The 27,238-nt window shown below is 44.9% G+C and overlaps 3 protein-coding genes and 1 long non-coding RNA gene across 4 annotated transcripts; all 4 read right to left on the bottom strand.

Annotated features, from left to right (window-relative positions):
• Window positions 1–10,811: 10,811 nt before the first annotated feature.
• On the bottom strand, window positions 10,812–11,786 carry LOC121700830. The gene is made up of 3 exons (XR_006027300.1): window positions 11,746–11,786; window positions 11,230–11,703; window positions 10,812–11,187 (listed from the first exon to the last, which is right to left on the bottom strand). It is a non-coding gene; the product is annotated as an uncharacterized LOC121700830 (long non-coding RNA).
• Window positions 11,787–15,444: 3,658 nt separating this feature from the next.
• LOC121700827 (coxsackievirus and adenovirus receptor homolog) lies at window positions 15,445–16,344 on the bottom strand. Its single transcript, XM_042084049.1, has one exon. The coding sequence runs from the start codon at window positions 16,342–16,344 to the stop codon at window positions 15,445–15,447; it is 900 nt and encodes a 299-aa protein (XP_041939983.1).
• A 945-nt stretch (window positions 16,345–17,289) lies between these two features.
• Window positions 17,290–18,125, bottom strand: LOC121700829. The gene is made up of 3 exons (XM_042084051.1): window positions 17,986–18,125; window positions 17,617–17,907; window positions 17,290–17,528 (listed from the first exon to the last, which is right to left on the bottom strand). Exons 1-3 carry the CDS (start codon window positions 18,085–18,087, stop codon window positions 17,319–17,321), a joined length of 603 nt encoding a protein of 200 aa, XP_041939985.1. The 5' UTR covers window positions 18,088–18,125; the 3' UTR covers window positions 17,290–17,318.
• A 119-nt stretch (window positions 18,126–18,244) lies between these two features.
• LOC121700826 lies at window positions 18,245–22,441 on the bottom strand. The gene is made up of 9 exons (XM_042084048.1): window positions 22,378–22,441; window positions 22,249–22,274; window positions 21,921–22,159; window positions 21,206–21,463; window positions 20,882–21,065; window positions 19,595–19,777; window positions 19,066–19,145; window positions 18,612–18,692; window positions 18,245–18,310 (listed from the first exon to the last, which is right to left on the bottom strand). Exons 2-9 carry the CDS (start codon window positions 22,271–22,273, stop codon window positions 18,245–18,247), a joined length of 1,116 nt encoding a protein of 371 aa, XP_041939982.1. The 5' UTR covers window position 22,274; window positions 22,378–22,441.
• Window positions 22,442–27,238: the final 4,797 nt, after the last annotated feature.

Raw genomic sequence — 27,238 nt, 5'->3', positions numbered from 1 at the left:
CGGGGAATCGAACACCTAAAGTCGGGGAGTTGACATCCAGGAATGTGCACTTCCACATTCCATCTTTCTGACTTAGTTCCAGACAGGCACTTTCTCCACTGCATGTCTGCGGGGAATCGAGCACTCAAAGTCGGGTAGGTGATATACCAGAACTTGGATCCAGGTAGGCACTCTCTCTACCACATGTCTGCAGGAAATCGAGGACCTAAAGTCGGGGAGTTGACATCCAGGAATGTGCACTTCCACATTCCATCTTTCTGACTTAGTTCCAGACAGGCATTCTCTATACCTCCTGTCTGCGGGGAATGAGCACATAAAGTCGGGGAGTTGATATTCTGGATATGCACTTCCATATTCCAACTTGTTGACTTAGTTCCAGACAGGCACTCTCTCTACCACATGTCTGCGGGAAATCGAGCACTCAAAGTCGGGTAGGTGATATACCAGAACTTGGATCAAGGTAGGCACTCTCTCTACCACATGTGAGCGGGAAATCGAGCACCTAAAGTCGGGGAGTTGACATCCAGGAATGTGCACTTCCACATTCCATCTTTCTGACTTAGTTCCAGACAGGCACTTTCTCCACTGCATGTCTGCGGGGAATCGAACACCTAAAGTCGGGGAGTTGACATCCAGGAATGTGCACTTCCACATTCCATCTTTCTGACTTAGTTCCAGACAGGCACTTTCTCCACTGCATGTCTGCGGGGAATCGAGCACTCAAAGTCGGGTAGGTGATATACCAGAACTTGGATCAAGGTAGGCACTCTCTCTACCACATGTGAGCGGGAAATCGAGCACCTAAAGTCGGGGAGTTGACATCCAGGAATGTGCACTTCCACATTCCATCTTTCTGACTTAGTTCCAGACAGGCACTTTCTCCACTGCATGTCTGCGGGGAATCGAACACTCAAAGTCGGGTAGGTGATATACCAGAACTTGGATCAAGGTAGGCACTCTCTCTACCACATGTCTGCAGGAAATCGAGCACCTAATGTCGGGGAGTTGACATTCCAGAATGAGCACTTCTAAATTCCATCTTTCTGACTTAGTTCCAGACAGGCACTCTCTCTACCACATGTCTGCGGGGAATCGAACACCTAAAGTCGGGGAGTTGACATCCAGGAATGTGCACTTCCACATTCCATCTTTCTCACTTAGTTCCAGACAGGCACTTTCTCCACTGCATGTCTGCGGGGAATCGAGCACTCAAAGTCGGGTAGGTGATATACCAGAACTTGGATCCAGGTAGGCACTCTCTCTACCACATGTCTGCAGGAAATCGAGGACCTAAAGTCGGGGAGTTGACATCCAGGAATGTGCACTTCCACATTCCATCTTTCTGACTTAGTTCCAGACAGGCACTCTCTCTACCACATGTCTGCGGGGAATCGAACACCTAAAGTCGGGGAGTTGACATCCAGGAATGTGCACTTCCACATTCCATCTTTCTCACTTAGTTCCAGACAGGCACTTTCTCCACTGCATGTCTGCGGGGAATCGAGCACTCAAAGTCGGGTAGGTGATATACCAGAACTTGGATCAAGGTAGGCACTCTCTCTACCACATGTCTGCAGGAAATCGAGCACCTAATGTCGGGGAGTTGACATTCCAGAATGAGCACTTCTAAATTCCATCTTTCTGACTTAGTTCCAGACAGGCACTCTCTCTACCACATGTCTGCGGGGAATCAAACACCTAAAGTCGGGGAGTTGACATCCAGGAATATGCACTTCCACATTCCATCTTTCTGACTTAGTTCCAGACAGGCACTTTCTCCACTGCATGTCTGCGGGGAATTGAGCACTCAAAGTCGGGTAGGTGATATACCAGAACTTGGATCAAGGTAGGCACTCTCTCTACCACATGTGAGCGGGAAATCGAGCACCTAAAGTCGGGGAGTTGACATCCAGGAATGTGCACTTCCACATTCCATCTTTCTGACTTAGTTCCAGACAGGCACTTTCTCCACTGCATGTCTGCGGGGAATCGAACACCTAAAGTCGGGGAGTTGACATCCAGGAATGTGCACTTCCACATTCCATCTTTCTGACTTAGTTCCAGACAGGCACTTTCTCCACTGCATGTCTGCGGGGAATCGAGCACTCAAAGTCGGGTAGGTGATATACCAGAACTTGGATCAAGGTAGGCACTCTCTCTACCACATGTGAGCGGGAAATCGAGCACCTAAAGTCGGGGAGTTGACATCCAGGAATGTGCACTTCCACATTCCATCTTTCTGACTTAGTTCCAGACAGGCACTTTCTCCACTGCATGTCTGCGGGGAATCGAACACCTAAAGTCGGGGAGTTGACATCCAGGAATGTGCACTTCCACATTCCATCTTTCTGACTTAGTTCCAGACAGGCACTTTCTCCACTGCATGTCTGCGGGGAATCGAGCACTCAAAGTCGGGTAGGTGATATACCAGAACTTGGATCCAGGTAGGCACTCTCTCTACCACATGTCTGCAGGAAATCGAGGACCTAAAGTCGGGGAGTTGACATCCAGGAATGTGCACTTCCACATTCCATCTTTCTGACTTAGTTCCAGACAGGCATTCTCTATACCTCCTGTCTGCGGGGAATGAGCACATAAAGTCGGGGAGTTGATATTCTGGATATGCACTTCCATATTCCAACTTGTTGACTTAGTTCCAGACAGGCACTCTCTCTACCACATGTCTGCGGGAAATCGAGCACTCAAAGTCGGGTAGGTGATATACCAGAACTTGGATCAAGGTAGGCACTCTCTCTACCACATGTGAGCGGGAAATCGAGCACCTAAAGTCGGGGAGTTGACATCCAGGAATGTGCACTTCCACATTCCATCTTTCTGACTTAGTTCCAGACAGGCACTCTCTCTACCACATGTCTGCGGGAAATCGAGCACTCAAAGTCGGGTAGGTGATATACCAGAACTTGGATCAAGGTAGGCACTCTCTCTACCACATGTCTGCAGGAAATCGAGCACCTAATGTCGGGGAGTTGACATTCCAGAATGAGCACTTCTAAATTCCATCTTTCTGACTTAGTTCCAGACAGGCACTCTCTCTACCACATGTCTGCGGGGAATCGAACACCTAAAGTCGGGGAGTTGACATCCAGGAATGTGCACTTCCACATTCCATCTTTCTCACTTAGTTCCAGACAGGCACTTTCTCCACTGCATGTCTGCGGGGAATCGAGCACTCAAAGTCGGGTAGGTGATATACCAGAACTTGGATCCAGGTAGGCACTCTCTCTACCACATGTCTGCAGGAAATCGAGGACCTAAAGTCGGGGAGTTGACATCCAGGAATGTGCACTTCCACATTCCATCTTTCTGACTTAGTTCCAGACAGGCACTCTCTCTACCACATGTCTGCGGGGAATCGAACACCTAAAGTCGGGGAGTTGACATCCAGGAATGTGCACTTCCACATTCCATCTTTCTGACTTAGTTCCAGACAGGCACTTTCTCCACTGCATGTCTGCGGGGAATCGAGCACTCAAAGTCGGGTAGGTGATATACCAGAACTTGGATCCAGGTAGGCACTCTCTCTACCACATGTCTGCAGGAAATCGAGGACCTAAAGTCGGGGAGTTGACATCCAGGAATGTGCACTTCCACATTCCATCTTTCTGACTTAGTTCCAGACAGGCATTCTCTATACCTCCTGTCTGCGGGGAATGAGCACATAAAGTCGGGGAGTTGATATTCTGGATATGCACTTCCATATTCCAACTTGTTGACTTAGTTCCAGACAGGCACTCTCTCTACCACATGTCTGCGGGAAATCGAGCACTCAAAGTCGGGTAGGTGATATACCAGAACTTGGATCAAGGTAGGCACTCTCTCTACCACATGTGAGCGGGAAATCGAGCACCTAAAGTCGGGGAGTTGACATCCAGGAATGTGCACTTCCACATTCCATCTTTCTGACTTAGTTCCAGACAGGCACTTTCTCCACTGCATGTCTGCGGGGAATCGAACACCTAAAGTCGGGGAGTTGACATCCAGGAATGTGCACTTCCACATTCCATCTTTCTGACTTAGTTCCAGACAGGCACTTTCTCCACTGCATGTCTGCGGGGAATCGAGCACTCAAAGTCGGGTAGGTGATATACCAGAACTTGGATCAAGGTAGGCACTCTCTCTACCACATGTGAGCGGGAAATCGAGCACCTAAAGTCGGGGAGTTGACATCCAGGAATGTGCACTTCCACATTCCATCTTTCTGACTTAGTTCCAGACAGGCACTTTCTCCACTGCATGTCTGCGGGGAATCGAACACTCAAAGTCGGGTAGGTGATATACCAGAACTTGGATCAAGGTAGGCACTCTCTCTACCACATGTCTGCAGGAAATCGAGCACCTAATGTCGGGGAGTTGACATTCCAGAATGAGCACTTCTAAATTCCATCTTTCTGACTTAGTTCCAGACAGGCACTCTCTCTACCACATGTCTGCGGGGAATCGAACACCTAAAGTCGGGGAGTTGACATCCAGGAATGTGCACTTCCACATTCCATCTTTCTCACTTAGTTCCAGACAGGCACTTTCTCCACTGCATGTCTGCGGGGAATCGAGCACTCAAAGTCGGGTAGGTGATATACCAGAACTTGGATCCAGGTAGGCACTCTCTCTACCACATGTCTGCAGGAAATCGAGGACCTAAAGTCGGGGAGTTGACATCCAGGAATGTGCACTTCCACATTCCATCTTTCTGACTTAGTTCCAGACAGGCACTCTCTCTACCACATGTCTGCGGGGAATCGAACACCTAAAGTCGGGGAGTTGACATCCAGGAATGTGCACTTCCACATTCCATCTTTCTCACTTAGTTCCAGACAGGCACTTTCTCCACTGCATGTCTGCGGGGAATCGAGCACTCAAAGTCGGGTAGGTGATATACCAGAACTTGGATCAAGGTAGGCACTCTCTCTACCACATGTCTGCAGGAAATCGAGCACCTAATGTCGGGGAGTTGACATTCCAGAATGAGCACTTCTAAATTCCATCTTTCTGACTTAGTTCCAGACAGGCACTCTCTCTACCACATGTCTGCGGGGAATCAAACACCTAAAGTCGGGGAGTTGACATCCAGGAATATGCACTTCCACATTCCATCTTTCTGACTTAGTTCCAGACAGGCACTTTCTCCACTGCATGTCTGCGGGGAATTGAGCACTCAAAGTCGGGTAGGTGATATACCAGAACTTGGATCAAGGTAGGCACTCTCTCTACCATATGTGAGCGGGAAATCGAGCACCTAAAGTCGGGGAGTTGACATCCAGGAATGTGCACTTCCACATTCCATCTTTCTGACTTAGTTCCAGACAGGCACTTTCTCCACTGCATGTCTGCGGGGAATCGAACACCTAAAGTCGGGGAGTTGACATCCAGGAATGTGCACTTCCACATTCCATCTTTCTGACTTAGTTCCAGACAGGCACTTTCTCCACTGCATGTCTGCGGGGAATCGAGCACTCAAAGTCGGGTAGGTGATATACCAGAACTTGGATCAAGGTAGGCACTCTCTCTACCACATGTGAGCGGGAAATCGAGCACCTAAAGTCGGGGAGTTGACATCCAGGAATGTGCACTTCCACATTCCATCTTTCTGACTTAGTTCCAGACAGGCACTTTCTCCACTGCATGTCTGCGGGGAATCGAACACCTAAAGTCGGGGAGTTGACATCCAGGAATGTGCACTTCCACATTCCATCTTTCTGACTTAGTTCCAGACAGGCACTTTCTCCACTGCATGTCTGCGGGGAATCGAGCACTCAAAGTCGGGTAGGTGATATACCAGAACTTGGATCCAGGTAGGCACTCTCTCTACCACATGTCTGCAGGAAATCGAGGACCTAAAGTCGGGGAGTTGACATCCAGGAATGTGCACTTCCACATTCCATCTTTCTGACTTAGTTCCAGACAGGCATTCTCTATACCTCCTGTCTGCGGGGAATGAGCACATAAAGTCGGGGAGTTGATATTCTGGATATGCACTTCCATATTCCAACTTGTTGACTTAGTTCCAGACAGGCACTCTCTCTACCACATGTCTGCGGGAAATCGAGCACTCAAAGTCGGGTAGGTGATATACCAGAACTTGGATCAAGGTAGGCACTCTCTCTACCACATGTGAGCGGGAAATCGAGCACCTAAAGTCGGGGAGTTGACATCCAGGAATGTGCACTTCCACATTCCATCTTTCTGACTTAGTTCCAGACAGGCACTTTCTCCACTGCATGTCTGCGGGGAATCGAACACCTAAAGTCGGGGAGTTGACATCCAGGAATGTGCACTTCCACATTCCATCTTTCTGACTTAGTTCCAGACAGGCACTTTCTCCACTGCATGTCTGCGGGGAATCGAGCACTCAAAGTCGGGTAGGTGATATACCAGAACTTGGATCAAGGTAGGCACTCTCTCTACCACATGTGAGCGGGAAATCGAGCACCTAAAGTCGGGGAGTTGACATCCAGGAATGTGCACTTCCACATTCCATCTTTCTGACTTAGTTCCAGACAGGCACTTTCTCCACTGCATGTCTGCGGGGAATCGAACACTCAAAGTCGGGTAGGTGATATACCAGAACTTGGATCAAGGTAGGCACTCTCTCTACCACATGTCTGCAGGAAATCGAGCACCTAATGTCGGGGAGTTGACATTCCAGAATGAGCACTTCTAAATTCCATCTTTCTGACTTAGTTCCAGACAGGCACTCTCTCTACCACATGTCTGCGGGGAATCGAACACCTAAAGTCGGGGAGTTGACATCCAGGAATGTGCACTTCCACATTCCATCTTTCTCACTTAGTTCCAGACAGGCACTTTCTCCACTGCATGTCTGCGGGGAATCGAGCACTCAAAGTCGGGTAGGTGATATACCAGAACTTGGATCCAGGTAGGCACTCTCTCTACCACATGTCTGCAGGAAATCGAGGACCTAAAGTCGGGGAGTTGACATCCAGGAATGTGCACTTCCACATTCCATCTTTCTGACTTAGTTCCAGACAGGCACTCTCTCTACCACATGTCTGCGGGGAATCGAACACCTAAAGTCGGGGAGTTGACATCCAGGAATGTGCACTTCCACATTCCATCTTTCTCACTTAGTTCCAGACAGGCACTTTCTCCACTGCATGTCTGCGGGGAATCGAGCACTCAAAGTCGGGTAGGTGATATACCAGAACTTGGATCAAGGTAGGCACTCTCTCTACCACATGTCTGCAGGAAATCGAGCACCTAATGTCGGGGAGTTGACATTCCAGAATGAGCACTTCTAAATTCCATCTTTCTGACTTAGTTCCAGACAGGCACTCTCTCTACCACATGTCTGCGGGGAATCAAACACCTAAAGTCGGGGAGTTGACATCCAGGAATATGCACTTCCACATTCCATCTTTCTGACTTAGTTCCAGACAGGCACTTTCTCCACTGCATGTCTGCGGGGAATTGAGCACTCAAAGTCGGGTAGGTGATATACCAGAACTTGGATCAAGGTAGGCACTCTCTCTACCATATGTGAGCGGGAAATCGAGCACCTAAAGTCGGGGAGTTGACATCCAGGAATGTGCACTTCCACATTCCATCTTTCTGACTTAGTTCCAGACAGGCACTTTCTCCACTGCATGTCTGCGGGGAATCGAACACCTAAAGTCGGGGAGTTGACATCCAGGAATGTGCACTTCCACATTCCATCTTTCTGACTTAGTTCCAGACAGGCACTTTCTCCACTGCATGTCTGCGGGGAATCGAGCACTCAAAGTCGGGTAGGTGATATACCAGAACTTGGATCAAGGTAGGCACTCTCTCTACCACATGTGAGCGGGAAATCGAGCACCTAAAGTCGGGGAGTTGACATCCAGGAATGTGCACTTCCACATTCCATCTTTCTGACTTAGTTCCAGACAGGCACTTTCTCCACTGCATGTCTGCGGGGAATCGAACACCTAAAGTCGGGGAGTTGACATCCAGGAATGTGCACTTCCACATTCCATCTTTCTGACTTAGTTCCAGACAGGCACTTTCTCCACTGCATGTCTGCGGGGAATCGAGCACTCAAAGTCGGGTAGGTGATATACCAGAACTTGGATCCAGGTAGGCACTCTCTCTACCACATGTCTGCAGGAAATCGAGGACCTAAAGTCGGGGAGTTGACATCCAGGAATGTGCACTTCCACATTCCATCTTTCTGACTTAGTTCCAGACAGGCATTCTCTATACCTCCTGTCTGCGGGGAATGAGCACATAAAGTCGGGGAGTTGATATTCTGGATATGCACTTCCATATTCCAACTTGTTGACTTAGTTCCAGACAGGCACTCTCTCTACCACATGTCTGCGGGAAATCGAGCACTCAAAGTCGGGTAGGTGATATACCAGAACTTGGATCAAGGTAGGCACTCTCTCTACCACATGTGAGCGGGAAATCGAGCACCTAAAGTCGGGGAGTTGACATCCAGGAATGTGCACTTCCACATTCCATCTTTCTGACTTAGTTCCAGACAGGCACTTTCTCCACTGCATGTCTGCGGGGAATCGAACACCTAAAGTCGGGGAGTTGACATCCAGGAATGTGCACTTCCACATTCCATCTTTCTGACTTAGTTCCAGACAGGCACTTTCTCCACTGCATGTCTGCGGGGAATCGAGCACTCAAAGTCGGGTAGGTGATATACCAGAACTTGGATCAAGGTAGGCACTCTCTCTACCACATGTGAGCGGGAAATCGAGCACCTAAAGTCGGGGAGTTGACATCCAGGAATGTGCACTTCCACATTCCATCTTTCTGACTTAGTTCCAGACAGGCACTTTCTCCACTGCATGTCTGCGGGGAATCGAACACTCAAAGTCGGGTAGGTGATATACCAGAACTTGGATCAAGGTAGGCACTCTCTCTACCACATGTCTGCAGGAAATCGAGCACCTAATGTCGGGGAGTTGACATTCCAGAATGAGCACTTCTAAATTCCATCTTTCTGACTTAGTTCCAGACAGGCACTCTCTCTACCACATGTCTGCGGGGAATCGAACACCTAAAGTCGGGGAGTTGACATCCAGGAATGTGCACTTCCACATTCCATCTTTCTCACTTAGTTCCAGACAGGCACTTTCTCCACTGCATGTCTGCGGGGAATCGAGCACTCAAAGTCGGGTAGGTGATATACCAGAACTTGGATCCAGGTAGGCACTCTCTCTACCACATGTCTGCAGGAAATCGAGGACCTAAAGTCGGGGAGTTGACATCCAGGAATGTGCACTTCCACATTCCATCTTTCTGACTTAGTTCCAGACAGGCACTCTCTCTACCACATGTCTGCGGGGAATCGAACACCTAAAGTCGGGGAGTTGACATCCAGGAATGTGCACTTCCACATTCCATCTTTCTCACTTAGTTCCAGACAGGCACTTTCTCCACTGCATGTCTGCGGGGAATCGAGCACTCAAAGTCGGGTAGGTGATATACCAGAACTTGGATCAAGGTAGGCACTCTCTCTACCACATGTGAGCGGGAAATCGAGCACCTAAAGTCGGGGAGTTGACATCCAGGAATGTGCACTTCCACATTCCATCTTTCTGACTTAGTTCCAGACAGGCACTTTCTCCACTGCATGTCTGCGGGGAATCGAACACCTAAAGTCGGGGAGTTGACATCCAGGAATGTGCACTTCCACATTCCATCTTTCTGACTTAGTTCCAGACAGGCACTCTCTCTACCACATGTCTGCGGGAAATCGAGCACTCAAAGTCGGGTAGGTGATATACCAGAACTTGGATCAAGGTAGGCACTCTCTCTACCACATGTCTGCAGGAAATCGAGCACCTAATGTCGGGGAGTTGACATTCCAGAATGAGCACTTCTAAATTCCATCTTTCTGACTTAGTTCCAGACAGGCACTCTCTCTACCACATGTCTGCGGGGAATCAAACACCTAAAGTCGGGGAGTTGACATCCAGGAATATGCACTTCCACATTCCATCTTTCTGACTTAGTTCCAGACAGGCACTTTCTCCACTGCATGTCTGCGGGGAATTGAGCACTCAAAGTCGGGTAGGTGATATACCAGAACTTGGATCAAGGTAGGCACTCTCTCTACCACATGTGAGCGGGAAATCGAGCACCTAAAGTCGGGGAGTTGACATCCAGGAATGTGCACTTCCACATTCCATCTTTCTGACTTAGTTCCAGACAGGCACTTTCTCCACTGCATGTCTGCGGGGAATCGAACACCTAAAGTCGGGGAGTTGACATCCAGGAATGTGCACTTCCACATTCCATCTTTCTGACTTAGTTCCAGACAGGCACTTTCTCCACTGCATGTCTGCGGGGAATCGAGCACTCAAAGTCGGGTAGGTGATATACCAGAACTTGGATCAAGGTAGGCACTCTCTCTACCACATGTGAGCGGGAAATCGAGCACCTAAAGTCGGGGAGTTGACATCCAGGAATGTGCACTTCCACATTCCATCTTTCTGACTTAGTTCCAGACAGGCACTTTCTCCACTGCATGTCTGCGGGGAATCGAACACCTAAAGTCGGGGAGTTGACATCCAGGAATGTGCACTTCCACATTCCATCTTTCTGACTTAGTTCCAGACAGGCACTTTCTCCACTGCATGTCTGCGGGGAATCGAGCACTCAAAGTCGGGTAGGTGATATACCAGAACTTGGATCCAGGTAGGCACTCTCTCTACCACATGTCTGCAGGAAATCGAGGACCTAAAGTCGGGGAGTTGACATCCAGGAATGTGCACTTCCACATTCCATCTTTCTGACTTAGTTCCAGACAGGCACTCTCTACCTCCTGTCTCCGGGGAATGAGCACTCAAAGTGGGGGAGTTGATATTCTGGATGTGCACTTCCATATTCCAACTTGTTGACTTAGTTTCCAGACAGGCACTCTCTCTATCACATGTCTGCGGGAAATGAGCACCCAAAGTCGGGTCATTGTTGGGACATTCCCACAAAACAACATCAATTTCCAGGAATTGACCTACACATTCCCACAAAACAACATCAATTTCCAGGAATTGACCATGGTTCTCACTCTTAAGCACCCCTCCACTGAACATATTGTACCCGACTAAAGCACATCTTACAAGGCTTCATGCTTGAGTCATGCAGCCATGAGATCCACCGCCTATGGTTAACCTACACATTCCCACAAAACAACATCAATTTCCAGGAATTGACCTACACATTCCCACAAAACAACATCAATTTCCAGGAATTGACCATGGTTCTCACTCTTAAGCACCCCTCCACTGAACATATTGTACCCGACTAAAGCACATCTTACAAGGCTTCATGCTTGAGTCATGCAGCCATGAGATCCACCGCCTATGGTTAACCTACACATTCCCACAAAACAACATCAATTTCCAGGAATTGACCATGGTTCTCACTCTTAAGCACCCCTCCACTGAACATATTGTACCCGACTAAAGCACATCTTACAAGGCTTCATGCTTGAGTCATGCAGCCATGAGATCCACCGCCTATGGTTAACCTACACATTCCCACAAAACAACATCAATTTCCAGGAATTGACCATGGTTCTCACTCTTAAGCACCCCTCCACTGAACATATTGTACCCGACTAAAGCACATCTTACAAGGCTTCATGCTTGAGTCATGCAGCCATGAGATCCACCGCCTATGGTTAACCTACACATTCCCACAAAACAACATCAATTTCCAGGAATTGACCTACACATTCCCACAAAACAACATCAATTTCCAGGAATTGACCATGGTTCTCACTCTTAAGCACCCCTCCACTGAACATATTGCACCCGACTAAAGCACATCTTACAAGGCTTCATGCTTGAGTCATGCAGCCATGAGATCCACCGCCTATGGTTAACCTACACATTCCCACAAAACAACATCAATTTCCAGGAATTGACCTACACATTCCCACAAAACAACATCAATTTCCAGGAATCAAACCTGGTTCTCACTTTTAAATGCTTAAATTACTTTCAAAGCTGATTTTTTTCCTTTTTCATTTGTTTTTTTATTTTCCTATTTATTTTTATTTGTGATAATTTAGATTTTTTGACAGTATCTTTCTTTATTCACTTTATTTTCAAAATGCAAACACAAACACAAACTGAAAAGGCAAACTCAAGCACAAAATGAAAACTGAAACTTGGGTGAACTGTCTCGTTAAATCTTGGACGCTTCATCATTAAGACTGACTCGATGAAAACCACATTCTCATATCATCCTCGGGGGTCGGTGAACTTGGGCGTGGTTGTCTGGAGTCACCTGGAGGCTTCCAACATCCGCTCTCCGTATCTCCTGGCTTCTGGTCCATGTTCGGCACCAGGTATTTTGCCTCGCCGCCTTCCAGGCCCTTCGGCATTGGGTCTTTTGCCTCGCCGCCTTCCAGGCCCTTCGGCATTGGGTCTTTTCCCTCGCCGCCTTCCAGGTCCTTCGGCATTGGGTCTTTTCCCTCGCCGCCTTCCAGGTCCTTCGGCATTGGGTCTTTTCCCTCGCCGCCTTCCAGGTCCTTTGGCATCGGGTCTTTTCCCTCGCCACCTTCTGGCCCCTTCGGCATCGGGTCTTTTCCCTCGCCGCCTTCCACCCCCTTCGGCATGAGGTGTTTTCCCTCGCCGCCTTCCTGAACCTTCTGCTTCTTGCTTCTGTCTGGCTTCTGCATTTCGTCTTTTACATGTGGTCAGTAACAATAGGGACCTTGTATTTATACCCTTTTGGGGCTAAGATGGGCGTGGTTTAAGGTAGGAGGAGCAAATCATTGCCATTCTGGCATTCATACAATTAATGTACATATCCAGGAATGCTACTTCCACTTCCAAAAAAGTTAAAACATTTTTAGAGTATGTTCAGGCAACCTACATAAACCTACATATTCCCAAAAAACAACAATTTCCAGGAATTTACCCTGGTTCTCACTCTTAAGCACTCCTGGACTGAGCATATTGTACCTAACTAAAGAATACCCTACAAGGCTTCATGCTTGAGACAACAGCCACTGCCCATGGGCAACCTACATTTTCCCACAATACAACATCCATTTCCAGGAATTAACTCCTGTTCTCAGAATATACCACCCCTCCACTGAGTTTATTGCACATGAAATGACTCCGATTGTTCCATTAAAATCATCCCAATAAAAACAAAACATCTGTTGTAACTAGCAATGTTTTTAATGAAGTACTGTTGACAAATAGAAACATTATTTTTGTTTAGTCATCATGCGAATTCGGTTCCGAACATTTTCAATGGATAGTTCCATTTTCTTACATATCCGTAAGAATTCTGGGTTTCTCCTTAGAATGTGTTGTATTTTCTTCTTCCTGATGCATTTTTTCTGGATGTCATGTTGAAAGACAAGTCTGAGCATTGCTAGAAATTCTGGTGTGAATTTGAGTTTCCTTCGTTCACCCTGAGGACATTAAAATGTAAAAGTGTAATTCTTTTTGTCTATTAACAGAATTCAATTACTACTTTCATTCATTACTCAATCCCTACTTACATTTGTGCTGATTTTTTCAGGAAGGGTTGGTTTGTCAGAATGGCGCTTTTTCTTTTTTGCAGGATCTCTATGTGTTTTCCCCCCTTTTTTTTCCACCTTCTTTGACTTCTTTGCCTTCTTCAGGTCCAAATTATTGCTTTCTTTTGGCATTACTTTTGTCTTCTTTTCTCTCCTTTTCTGAGGCTTCTGATCTTTTTTGTTCCCACCAGACTTCTTCAACCTTTTGCCATGGGGATTCAGGTTTTTCTTTCTTTTTTTGGATTTGGGAGCGTGGATGGTATTACCAGCCTAAGGCGACAGTATATGTTTTCTGAATTTACATTTACATTCCTTATATCATATTGACTGAACCACTTTGAGGGATTCTACTCACCATGTTCACTTTCTGGAAGTGAAACTCCTTTGTCATGGACATGAGACGTTGTTCCAGCAGCTCTTCCTCAAGGTCACTCTCACTGCACTCCAACTTTATCTCCCCAAGTTGGAGAGTTACAGGATTTAACTGGAAAGGAAGCATATTACATTGCATTGTTCCAAGAATTTCATTCCATTTCCAGGAATTCTACTAATCTTTTCTTTCTTACTGCTTCTGTCCAATAATACATTAGTTGTAAGCATAACACATTAGAAGCAACAGTTGATTCCCAAGAAACAACATACAGTAATTATATTCACCTCACTCAATGTTTGTTCTGGCTGCTGGCAAGATGGAACAGCCTCTGAGGTGAGGCCAGCTTCCTTTCCCAAATCATCAGAATGTGTGTTGTTTACCTGTCCAAAAGGGATACAGTCTGCTTGTAAGATGGACCACCCTTTGAGGCCATGAGACCCTCTGTCACAAAATCCACAACTACTACATCCCACATCAACTTCCAGAAATTCAGCCTGGGTTCCATGAAAGCAACAGATAAATACAACCAAATGTTATCATTATGCAACACATTTTCAGGTATTTTACTTACAACATCCAATTTCTTGACTTTGGTTGTCATGCAATCTGTCAGAATCACCACTGCCATGGAATATTCCTTGCGCTTAATGCCTCCCCATTGCCGCTGCTCGCTGCCCTTGGTAACGGTCATTGTTGTCACTTTGACTTGTTACGTGCAACACTGTCTATAGTGGATGTCAATCGAGAGAACATCAGCATTTATAGCTGCAATTCAAATGACATCATCAAGCAACAGCCAATCCCGTTAGCTTCAAAATTATGAACTTCTGACTCAACTTCCAGGAATTCAACTTGGAGCAATTTCCTACTGTGAAGCACTTAACACTTGGATAAATATTTTTCCAGAAAATCAACATCAGCTTCCAGGAATTCAACCTGATTCTCAATCTTAAGCACCTCTCCACTGAGTTTGCCATGGCCAACTGAGAGAACATCAGTATTTATAGTTAGAATTCAAATGATATCATCATGCAACAGCCAATCGCGTTAGCTTCAAAATTATCAACTTCTGAATCAACTTCCAGGTATTCAACTTGGTGCAATTTCCTACTGTGAAACACTCAACACTTGCATAAATACATTTCCAGAAAATCAACATCAGCTTCCAGGAATTCAACCTGGTTCTCAATCTTAAGCACCTCTCCACTGAGTTTGCCATGGCGGACTGAAACATCCCCGCTGAGGCTTCATGCTTGGAGCACACAGCCTGGATCTATGTCAAAAAGGTGGAAATTGGAAGTCCACATTCCCGGAATACCCCCTACCCAACTTTGGGTACTCATTTCCCCGCAGACATCATGGAGTGAGACTCTTTGATATTTTGTGTTTTATTACTATGAATTTTATTTTCAAAGATATTTGAAAGAAAAAAAGACTTTTTTTAGTAATTTTTTATCATTTTCTCATTAACAAAAAACTTTTTTTTGTTATTTTTATTATTTTCTCATTTATTATAAGTCACTTTTTTACATGTTATTTTTATTATTTTCTCATTTCAGAGGTCAGTGGTGTTTTGTGTGACATTCACATTGCCTGTCATGGCTAATTTTCTGTGTTTCGGGGGACTTGCATCCTCTCTAATGTCATTTGCTTCCACCATGTCCTTCTTGCACTTGCAGCAGCGGTAGACAATGAAGATGACCACAGCAAGAACCAGGAAGATGCTCACAACGGCTCCTGAAATCATGCCAACCATGGAAGGAGGAATAATCCGTAGTTCCAAAAAGCACTCCTCGATTCCAACCCGGTTCCTGGCAATGCAGTGGTAAGTCCCCGAGTCACTCTCTTTTGCCCCTGGGATGTGGAGCCTGCCTGCAACAACATCTAAGCGGGCAGAGGATGGTAGTGTGTAGGGTCCGGTGGCTCTCTGCCAGTTGTAGTCGATGGGGATTGCACCTTCCAGGGCATTGCAGTGCAGCACCACATTTCCACCCACCTCTGCAGTGCCCTTTGTGTGACAACTTGGCTTGGAGGGAGCATGCATCACCCGGAGGATAACCGCAATTTTCTGGATACCAGGGACCTTCTTCACTTGGCACTTGTAAGTCCCGGAATCTGAGGGTGTCAGTCGTAGCAGTTTAACGGAGGCATCTCCTTTCCGTGGATCCATTGAAATGAAGTGGACCCTGTCTTTGAGTGGCACATAGTAGTTATCGTAGATCTGCCCGGCGGTGAACACAATGATTACTGGGTCCTCTTGTAGTCCAGCATTAGACAGCCTAGTCCACTCGACTTCCAGAGGTCCAATGTCATCTGGGGCGAGGGTGAAGTGGCATTCCAGGATTGCGCTTCCTCCGACTGCCTTCTCCTCAAGTTTCTTGTCTGTCGAGTTGATCATGACGCTTCTGCATTTGACGAGTAAAATGAGTAAAACTGTGAATATTCGCTTGTCCATTGTTGGGTGCCCATGAATTCATCCCCCTTTTATATGTTTCACAGGCCTGCAGCACTGCAGACAGTAATTTGAATAACCAATAGATTTGCTCCAGTAATTTGAACAACCAATAGAGTTGCAGGATGTCAAAATGCACACTGCATAAGCAATTTTGTGTTTTTTTGAGTATAAAGACATTTCCAACAAAGTAACATCTACTTCCAGGAATTTAACCTAGGGTCACCCAACATTCAGTGGAGGGTCCCTGCTTTGATCTGTCTAAAAGTTGGAAGTTGGAAGTCCATGTTCCTGGAAAATCACCTACCCGACTGAAGCTTCCCCTTCAAGGCTTTGTGCCTCGAGCATTCAGCCTGGGGATCCACCACATATTTCCAACAAAGGAACAGCAAATTCCAGGAACTAGGCCTGGTTCTCAGTCTTACGCACTTCTCCACTTACCCTACCTGACAAACGGTCACTTTCCAAGGTTTTGTGCCTGGAGCATGCAGTCAACTTCCAGGAAATATGCCTGGTTCTCAGTCTTAGGCACCTCTCCACTTATCTGACCTGACTGAAGCACACCCTCCATGGCTTCTTGCCGTGGGCATGCAATCAAGGAATCCACCACCCACAAGTCCAACAAAGCAACATCAACTTCTAGGAATTGTTCCTGGTTCTCACTCTTAAGCAGTCCTCCACTGAGCACATTGTACCCGACTGAAGCATATCTTACAAGCCGTCATGCTTGAGCCATGTAGCCATGGGATCCACCACCAATGGTTAACCTACATATTCCCCACAAAACATCAATTTCCAGGAATTAACTCCTGTTCTCAGAATAAACCACCCCTCCACTGAGCTTATTGCACCTGACTGAAGCAAACCCCCCTGTGCCGTGGACTCCCATTGCCCCATGAAAGTCATCACAATAAAAACAAAACATCTGTTGTAACTAGCAATGCTTTTTAATGAAGTACTGTTGACGAATAGAAACATTATTCTTTTTTAATCATCAGGCGAATTCGGTTACGAACATTTTCAATGGATAGTTCCATTTTCTTACATATCCGTAAGAATTCTGGGTTTCTCCTTAGAATGTGTTGTATTTTCTTCTTCCTGATGCATTTTTTCTGGATATCAATTTGAAAGACAAGTCTGAGCATTCCTAGAAATTCTGGTGTGAATTTGAGTTTCCTTCGTTCACCCTGAGGACATTAAAATGTAAAAGTGTAATGCTTTTTGTCTATTAACAGTTTAATTACTAATTTCATTCATTACTCCATATCTACTTACATGAGTGCATATTGTTTCAGGAAGCAGTTGTTTTTTAGAATGGTGCTTTTTCTTTTTTGCATGACCTCCATGTTTTTCTTTCCCTTTTTCCTGTGAAACTTTCTGATTTTCTGCCACATTCTTTGGCTTTGCCTTCATAGGGTTCAAATTCTTGCTCTCTTTTGTTCTGATTTTTTGACCCTTCTGATTTGTTTTGTTCCCAGCAGACTTCTTCAGCTTTTTGGTATGGACTGTATGTTTCTGTTTGTCCTTTCTTTTCATGTAATGGGGAGCTTGGATGGCATCAATAGCCTAAGGAACAGAGTTTATTTTTGGAATGAACAAATACTGAATTCTTGATATTATACCACTTTTAGGAATTCTACTCACCACTTCTGATTTCCTGAGGTTGTCGTGCTGTTTTAGGGACATGAGACTGTCATCCAGCACCTCTTCATGGTCAATCTCAGTGGGCCCCAACATGATTTGCATGTCTGTACTCCTCTGATCACCATCCACAGTGGATTGTAACATCTTCTGTACATGATTTAATTGGATTTGGAAGCATAACACATTGCATTTATCAGTGAAAGGAAAATGATCCATTTGCAGGAATTTTACTATTCATTCTTGTCTGCCTCCTAAGGTTTTACCAGAATTGGACACTGACCTCCATGTCATCCTCTTGTATTTCCTCGAATATTGTTTGCAGCTTCTATCCATTAACACATATTAATTGTAAGCATAACACATTAGAAGAAACAGTAAACTCCAAAGAAACAACATACAGGAATTCCACTCACCTCAGTCAATGTTGGTTTTGGCTGCCATGAAGTTAGAACAAGCTGTGAGAAGGTGAGGCCCACTTCATTTTCCAAATCATTATGTGTGTTGTTGACCTGTCCAAAAATGCTCATCATTTGAACTGACTGTTGTTTTGTGGAATTGTCTATTCAATCACCCAAGAATTATACATGCACAACCAGGAATAGAGCCTGCTTGTAAGATGAACCAACCATTGAGACCGTGAGACCTTCCAGATCCTCGCTGCTCTCAAAACACTCCAAGTTTATTTCTTCTTTGATTGTGCTATTGGCCTATACAACAACGTACAATATTAGACATAATGCATTTACACAAATGCTATTACTTTCTGTAGAAGGACAAATCAATTTCCACAAATACTGCATTACTTCCAATATAGCAACACCAACACCTTGAAACATACATCCACTTCCTGAATCCCAGCTGTATGAAAAACCATGATAAAATCCACAACTATTACATCCACAATAGCAACATCAACTCCCAGGATTTCACCCTGGTCCTCACTCTTAAGCACCACACCACTGACTTTACCACAGCTGACTGAAGCATACCCGCTGAGGCTTGGAGCACAGATCCAGTCATTGCCTATGGTGCTCAAACACATTTCCACAAATGAAATCAACTTCCAGGTATTCTACTTACAGTATCCAATTCCTTGCACTTCAGTCCTTTCTGCTGTTGCCTCTGACCATCCTCAGACTCTGATGTCATCATTTTGGAAACTGTAAATGTACCTCAAATGTGAGAACATCAGTATTTATACTTATGATTCCAATGACATCATCATGCAACAGCCAATCATGTTAATGATTAACTATTGCTTCCAAAAAAAGCAAAAAAGCAAAATCAACATCCAGGAATTCAACTTGGTTCAACAAATTCAACAAACCCCAGAACTTATAGCCATGGTACTTTTTTTGGTTTTCTGGTGGACAAACACACCTAAAAACCCCATACATTTCCAGGAATTAACCCTATGGGCAACTTACAAATTCCAACAAAACAACATCAATTTTCAGGAATTAACCCTATAGGCAACCTACAAATTCCAACAAAACATCCAATTTCCAGGAATGAACCTGAATACCTTCAGTAGTGGGTCCCTGCCTGGATCCATGTCAAAAAGTTGGAAGTTGAAGTCCAAGTTCCGGAATATCACTTGGCTACCTACCTGACTTTGCGTGCTCATTTCGCTGCATATATTCAGTAGAGGGGTCCCTGCCTGGATCCATGTCGAAAAGTTGGAAGTCCAAATTCAGGAAGTCAGTGGAGTGGTGCTTAAGGGTGAAATCCTGGAAGTCGATTTTGATTTTGTGGAGATGTGTTTGTCCCGCAAAAGCAACAAGCCTCATGGCTATATGTTAAAAGTGTTAAGAGTGAGAACCAGGGTTAATGTTTTAAAGATTGAAACAGTAGTGTTTTAAATGTATTTTATTTATATTTACATAATTTAACATAGCACAGGCAGAGAAACTCTTGCTATTTTGCAATTTTTAACATTATTAAGCATTAAAATATTTAACATTATTAAGCATGCGTAAACTGAAAGTATGAGTATTAACTAAAAAGTATGAGCAAAAGCTAAGCATTGGCCAGCAGTAAACCCTTGCTATTTTTTAACATTATTAAGCATTAACATTTTTAACATTATTAAGTATGTGCAAAGGCTAGCAGTAGTTATAATCCCTAGGAGTCAGTCAGACTCAGACTGGGATCCTGAGTCTGAATGAGAGTCAGACCCAGACTGGGATCCCGAGTCTGAGTGAGCGTCAGACCCAGACTGGGATCCCGAGTCAGACCCAGACTGGGATCCCGAGTCTGAGTGAGAAGCAGACCCAGACTGGGATCCCGAGTCTGAGTGAGAAGCAGACCCAGACTGGGATCCCGAATCTGACAATAACAAAGTCCAAGACCCCGACTCTATAACCTTCCCCTGGCCTATGTCCTTCTCCCCCTCACCCTCCATGAGAACCTTGTCCATGTCCTCCTTTCCCTTATCTGGAAAATCCTCACCCATGTTCTCTCCCTCCCCCTCCATGGAAACCTCACCCATGTCCTCCTTTCCCTTATCTGGAAAATCTTCACCCATGTCCTCTCCCTCACCCTCCATGGAAACCTCACCCATGTCCTTCTGTCCCTTATCTGTACAATCCTCACCCATGTCCTCTCCCTCACCCTCCATGGAACCCTCACCCATGTCCTCTCCCTCACCCTCCATGGAACCCTCACCCATGTCCTTCCCTCCCTGACCCTCAGTTAGCATTTCTTCGACATCCTCCTCTCCATTACCAGTCCTCCTCACAAGTTCCTCATCTGTATCCTCCTGATTATCCGGTTGTGCCTGTCCCTGCTCTGCTGTTTTGCCAACTATTATTGCAAAATGCACAATTAAAAAGTTGTTTTGAAAGAAATGGGTTAGGGTTAGGAACAGTATCTATTTACACTCTAATAGACATACCTTGTTTTTTCTGGCGGGGCTTTACAGTATCCATTAAAGCCTTTAAGATGTCAAGGCGTATTTTCCTTGCATCTTTTGGCGTTGGCTCAGGACCAACAACATAATATTTTGATGCCGTTTTAGGATCATGGCACATTGCCTTATTCAGATCAGTCCTGTCTTTGAGTGAGAGAGCTTTGTCTGCCTGTAGGAGAGTAAGAGAACATTTTTACCAATGGCAACAGGTATGTATGTATGTATGTATATATGTATGTATGTATATCATGGAATATGTATGCTCATGCTGTTATTACAGAATAGCCACTATTGATAAAGGTAACATACCCATGTTGAGATCGCTGTTCGGATATCACCGAGGTTTGGTGCCCCTGGAAGCCCAAACTCCCTCCAAACCTTTTTCACATAGACCCCTATCTTATCCATTTCCTGGCCATTTCTTGTAAAGAACAGGACCTTCGGTGCTTTATTAAAACCAGGTAGGGTTGACCTCAAGCACACAAAGGCCCTAAGGCGGTCCATCAGGTATTTGGACACTGACACCATTGCTGGGCCAAATGCCTCGAGAGTCTTATGCTCAGCTACCTGAGAACGTAAAACATTTACATTTAGAAGACCTTTTTATCTAAAGCATCTTTAGATAAAAATCTAATCATCTGTTAATGACAGGGACAGTGCCCATGGAACAATTGCAGTTGTTGTTGGGGCCAGCGGAGGGTTGAAGTGGGCACGGCTGAAGTGCCCTTGAGCAAGGCACCTAACCCCTCACTGCTCCCCGAGCACCGCTGTTGTTGCAGGCAGCTCACTGCACTGGGATTAGTGTGTGCTTCACCTCACTTTTTGCTGTATGTTTCACTGATTCATGGATTGGGATAAATAAATAGACCAAATTTCCCTCAAGGGATCAAAACAGTATATATATTTATACAGTTGCAGGTTTGAGTCCTGCTCTGCCTGACCCCATTGAGGTGTCCTTGAGCCTCTGCCACTTGTGTATGAATATGTGTATGAGAAGCAGACATTATAAAGCACTTATACTCACTCTGATTGTGAAGGACTTTTTATAAGGCTGGGCATTCATTATGTCATCTGTCGTCATTCCCAGGAACACACATTTTCTGTGTCCTGTTGTGGCCACCATAGCTCCCACTAGCAGTCCTGCCACTTTGGCCAGGCAGGCAGAGCTGCCTGGGTTAAGAGTGAGGTCATCTATGGCCTGCGGCAGTGCTGCTTCAGCCATGTGGATGAAATTTAAAAGGTCCTCACTTTGAACAAGTTTAGCTGTGGAAACAAGGATAGATTACACTACAAGATCACAGAGTTCAAACAAATCACTTACAAATCACTTATATACTGGCACTGAAACGTACCACTTTTTTTTCTTTTGTGCTCCATCCTCTGGAGGACGATATTGGCCCCTAAGCCCTTTTTCCAGTGTGTAAGCTTGTCAAGTATGCATGTAATAGCCTTTGAGCTCATCCTGACTTTTGGCACATTACCCATTCTAACAAATTTCAGGAATGCCTCAACGTCCATTATAACATGTTTTTGGCTTGTTGGTTTCAATCTCCCATTGAGACTTTTCAGGTATCTGATGACCAAACATTGAATTGATGAGCGCTCCAAATGTAAAATAAATGTAATGATTTCAATTTGGAGAAAACAAATCAGATCTACGTACCCATTGAGCTTAACCATATCATTCAAAAAGATTAGGGTGCAATTTATGTCCCCGTCATGCCCTGACATGTAGTGGAGGAACTTTTTTACATACGATCTCCTCTGTTTAATATTTTTCAGGGCTTTGCGGGATTGGTTGGGCCCTAACAGGCTGGCCTCGAACAAGTCCAGAACATTATCTAAAAATATTTAGAATAAAGAAGTGTGTGACTTAGTCCTGCAGTCAATCTATCTATCTTAAGCTCTTTGGAAACAACAGTAATACTCACCCATGTTGGGTGTGAGGCTCATTTCTGAAGATCCTTTGGCCAGTGGAGAGGCTGGTGTTTTGGGTGGAGAGGCTGTTGTTTTGGGTGGAGAGGCTGGTGGGTTGGGATCCTGGCTGGCAGGAGATCCTGGTTCAGATGGTGGAGGGGCTGTAGGCTCTGTGGAGTGGAGTGTGGACTGTGGAGTGCTGGGAGAAGATGGGCTGGGCATGGGCTGCTGTATGGAAGTGGAAGGATTACTGGATGGAGGTGCTAAATTGTCGGTGGAGGTGAGTGGACGGGCATCTGGAGGAGAAATGGCCTTCAGAGCCTTCCATAGCATGGCCACACTTTCCTTCACTGCGTTAAGCTCCCTCATGACGTAATCCATGGTTGGTTCAGGAGCCAATTGTGGAGGTGGTGGTGGTGGTGCAGGCTGTGGTGGTGGTGGTGGTGGTGGTGCAGGCTGTGGTGATGGTGGCAGTGGTGGAGGCTGATTGTCGGCTTCAAGGCTGTGAAGTCTCTCGGTGATGGCCACTTTTTTAGCCCACTTCATGTATTTATTTAGTGCTTTGCCCTGTGAAATAAATTATTTTAGAATGAAATGGAATGTAAACATGAATTTTATGTGTATTACTAAAATGTTTTGTTAAGTGCATACCGTTTTGCCATGTTTATTGATTAGATGTTTATCCAATCGGACATAAGGTTTGTCAGTTTTACAGCTGGTTATTGGGCACCGGAGCTTCCCTCCAAATCGGAGGGTTTTTTGGCTGATGATGAGCCGTCTCTGATCCTTGTCTGTTATGTTGTGATGGTCCCTTAGGTGCCGGGAAAGGGGTGCATATGCACCGTCGCAATGTGGGCACTTCTTTTTAGCCTATGGTAAGGAAAGGCATAATGATTTGATCAATTTCCCCAGATGGTGCAAGAATTCAAATGAGCTACGCTAATATCCGGGTATATCTATTTCCAGGAAGGCTACACCTACATCCAGGTAAGTAACGAAATCCTGAAAGATCACATACATTTCACAGATTTCCAGGTATGTCTATTTTCAGGAAGGCTACGGCTACATCCAGGAAAATAACATAAAATCATTAAAGATTATGTGAATAATGCTGATTTCGAGATGTGTCTATTTCCAGGAAGGCTACGTCAACATCCTGAAAGGTAACATAAAATCCTAAAAGATAACAAGTACCTCACAGATTTCTAGGTATGTAATTTTCCAGGAAGGCTACATCCAGGAAAATGACATAAATTACTTTTCTCACAAAGGTATATTAACATTCAGTAAAGCCACATCATTTTCACAAAACACCACATTTTTGAAAACCTATGCATATTACTTGTACAAAATCTACATCAATTACTTGAGATGGTACCACAATTATTAAGTAGCTAGACTAGACCACTTGAAATCCCTGTCAAAAAGATGGTCTTACCTTCATTGCTGTAATCTCACAAATGACACAGGAGGTGAAAAGCCTCTCAATTTGAATTTGGACAAGCCAATGAGATTAATTCCAGAAATGGAATGTTTATTTCCAGGAATGGACTGTCAGTTTCCAGGAATGGAAGGTCAATTTCCAGGAATGGAAGGTCAGTTTCCAGGAATGCTACGTCTACATCCAGGAAAATGACATAAATGACTTTTCTCGCAAAGGTATATTAACATTCAGTAAAGCCACATCATCTTCACAAAACACCACATTTTTGAAAACCTATGCATATTACTTGTACAAAATCTACATCAATTACTTGAGATGGTACCACAATTATTAAGTAGATAGACTAGACCACTTGAAATCCCTGTCAAAAAGATGGTCTTACCTTTATTGCTGTAATCTCACAAATGACACAGGAGGTGAAAAGCCTCTCAATTTGAATTTGGACAAGCCAATGAGCTTAATTCCAGAAATGGAATGTTTATTTCCAGGAATGGAACGTCAATTTCCAGGAATGGACTGTCAATTTCCAAAAAGATGGTCTTACCTTCATTGCTGTAATTCACAAATGACACAGGAGGTGAAAAGCCTCTCAATTTATAGGGGTATGGTTAGCCACACCTTCTAATTTGGACAAGCCAATGAGCTTAATTCCAGAAATGGAATGTCTATTTCCAGGAATGGAATGTCAATTTCCAGGAATGGAATGTCTATTTCCAGGAATGGATTGTCAATGTCAAACCAGGAAAATTACATAAAAACCATAAAGATCACGTGAATTTCATTGCTTTCCATGTATGCCTATTTCCAGGAAGGCTAAATCTACATCCAGATAAGATTATGTGAATTTCACTGATTTCCAGATTTGTTTGTTTCCAGGATGGCTATGTCAGCATCCAGAAAAGTAACATAAAATCCTAAAAGATAACAAGCACATCACAGATTTCCAGGTATGTCTGTTTCCAGGAAGGCTATGTCAGCATCCAGAAAAGTGGAGTACTCAATAAAGAATCAGGCAAAGTTAACTGCAAATGTGTTTTTTATTTGTAATGTTGAGTTCTAATCTTTCATAGTTTTAGAATGCCATTTTTGATTAGCAGAATCATCACGATCACATAAATGAACATAACGAGGCAGACCATCAGTAAAATCGTAGCCACGGTCAATGGATCACATGAGCATCTGTAAGAGAGAAAAAATACTTAAAAAATCACTAGATTCATAGTAAGCAAAATGTTCCGATGTATAACAATAAAAATCACACTTGCCTACAGGATCTTTCTTCATTATTCATTGGGGTCTGTGGCTGTAGGTGGCCTTCATTGGGGTGCACCTCTCGCACCAACATCCTCCCTGGCACTGCATAATAAAGGTGGACATTAAAAATTAGATTGAAAGTATTCCTGGAATCAGACAATATTATGCATGTAATAAATGTTCATAATGTTAAAGCCCACATACCTGACATTATTGCATTGATGATTTGTTGCGTTGAGTCAGGTTGGATCATGGATCTTGAGGAATCCTCACAGACTGCAATTTGTGTCATATATATTTGCTTCAGAGTATTTTATAGTAAAAACTTAACATCTGCATGATGTCATCAAGGGCTATTGGCCAATAGAACACCATGAACTGATTCCACATTTTCATCATAACTTCCAAAATCAGGTAGGTGATATTCCGGAATATGGACATCCAACTTCCACCTTTTTGACATTCCGGAATATGGACATCCAACTTGCACCTTTCTGACTTAGGGACCCTCCACTGCAGCTCTGCGGGGAAATGAGCACTGACAGTCGGGTAGTTGATATTCCGGAATATGGACATCCAACTTCCACCTTTTCGACTTAGGTTCAGGTAGGCACTCTCTACAACATGTATGCGGGGAAATAAGGACTGAAAATCGGGTAGTTGATATTCCGGAATATGGACATCCAACATCCACCTTTTCGACTTAGGTTCAGGTAGGCACTCTCTACAACATGTATGCGGAGAAATGCACACCCAAAGTCGGGTAGTTGGTATTCCGGAATATGGACATCCACCTTCCACCTTTTCGACTTAGGGACCCTCCACTGCTGGTCTGCGGGGAAATGAGTACTGACAGTCGGGTAGTTGGTATTCCGGAATATGGACATCCAATTTCCACCTTTTTGACTTAGGTTCAGGTAGGCACTCTCTACAACATGTATGCGGGGAAATGAGGACTGAAAGTCGGGTAGTTGGTATTCCGGAATATGGACATCCAACTTCCACCTTTTTGACTTAGGTTCAGGTAGGCACTCTCTACAACATGTCTGCGGAGAAATGCACACCCAAAGTCGGGTAGTTGGTATTCCGGAATATGGACATCCAACTTCCACCTTTCTGACTTAGGGACCCTCCACTGCTGGTCTGCGGGGAAATGAGTACTGACAGTCGGGTAGTTGGTATTCCGGAATATGGACATCCACCTTCCACCTTTTCGACTTAGATCCAGGTAGGCACTCTCTACAACATGTATGCGGGGAAATGAGGACTGAAAGTCGGGTAGTTGGTATTCCGGAATATGGACATCCAACTTCCACCTTTTCGATTTAGGTTCAGGTAGGCACTCTCTACAACATGTCTGCGGAGAAATGCACACCCAAAGTCGGGTAGTTGGTATTCCGGAATATGGACATCCAACTTCCACCTTTCTGACTTAGGGACCCTCCACTGCTGGTCTGCGGGGAAATGAGTACTGACAGTCGGGTAGTTGGTATTCCGGAATATGGACATCCACCTTCCACCTTTTCGACTTAGATCCAGGTAGGCACTCTCTACAACATGTATGCGGGGAAATGAGGACTGAAAGTCGGGTAGTTGGTATTCCGGAATATGGACATCCAACTTCCACCTTTTCGACTTAGGTTCAGGTAGGCACTCTCTACAACATGTATGCGGGGAAATGAGGACTGAAAGTCGGGTAGTTGGTATTCCGGAATATGGACATCCAA

The sequence above is a fragment of the Alosa sapidissima genome, unplaced genomic scaffold (assembly GCF_018492685.1).
Source record: "Alosa sapidissima isolate fAloSap1 unplaced genomic scaffold, fAloSap1.pri scaffold_103_ctg1, whole genome shotgun sequence".
Classification (NCBI taxonomy): domain Eukaryota; kingdom Metazoa; phylum Chordata; class Actinopteri; order Clupeiformes; family Clupeidae; genus Alosa; species Alosa sapidissima.
Note: the sequence above shows the minus strand (reverse complement) of the source record. Positions and strands in the feature narration are given on the sequence as shown.

Bases quoted from the DNA above. Each gene is read 5' to 3' on its own strand.
- LOC121700827 (XM_042084049.1), bottom strand. From the start codon at position 16,344: ATGGACAAGCGAATATTCACAGTTTTACTCATTTTACTCGTCAAATGC.
- LOC121700829 (XM_042084051.1), bottom strand. From the start codon at position 18,087: ATGCAAATCATGTTGGGGCCCACTGAGATTGACCATGAAGAGGTGCTG. The intron at 17,908-17,985 runs GTGAGTAGAATT...TCTGTTCCTTAG, and splicing joins ACCTCAGGAAATCAGAAGTG to GCTATTGATGCCATCCAAGC. The intron at 17,529-17,616 runs GTAAGTAGATAT...TAATGTCCTCAG, and splicing joins CTGAAACAATATGCACTCAT to GGTGAACGAAGGAAACTCAA.
- LOC121700826 (XM_042084048.1), bottom strand. From the start codon at position 22,273: ATGGAGCACAAAAGAAAAAAAAGTG. The intron at 19,146-19,594 runs GTAGGTAGCCAA...GTACATTTACAG, and splicing joins AAATGAGCACGCAAAGTCAG to TTTCCAAAATGATGACATCA. The intron at 18,311-18,611 runs GTTGGTTCATCT...GTTAATGGATAG, and splicing joins AAGGTCTCACGGTCTCAATG to AAGCTGCAAACAATATTCGA.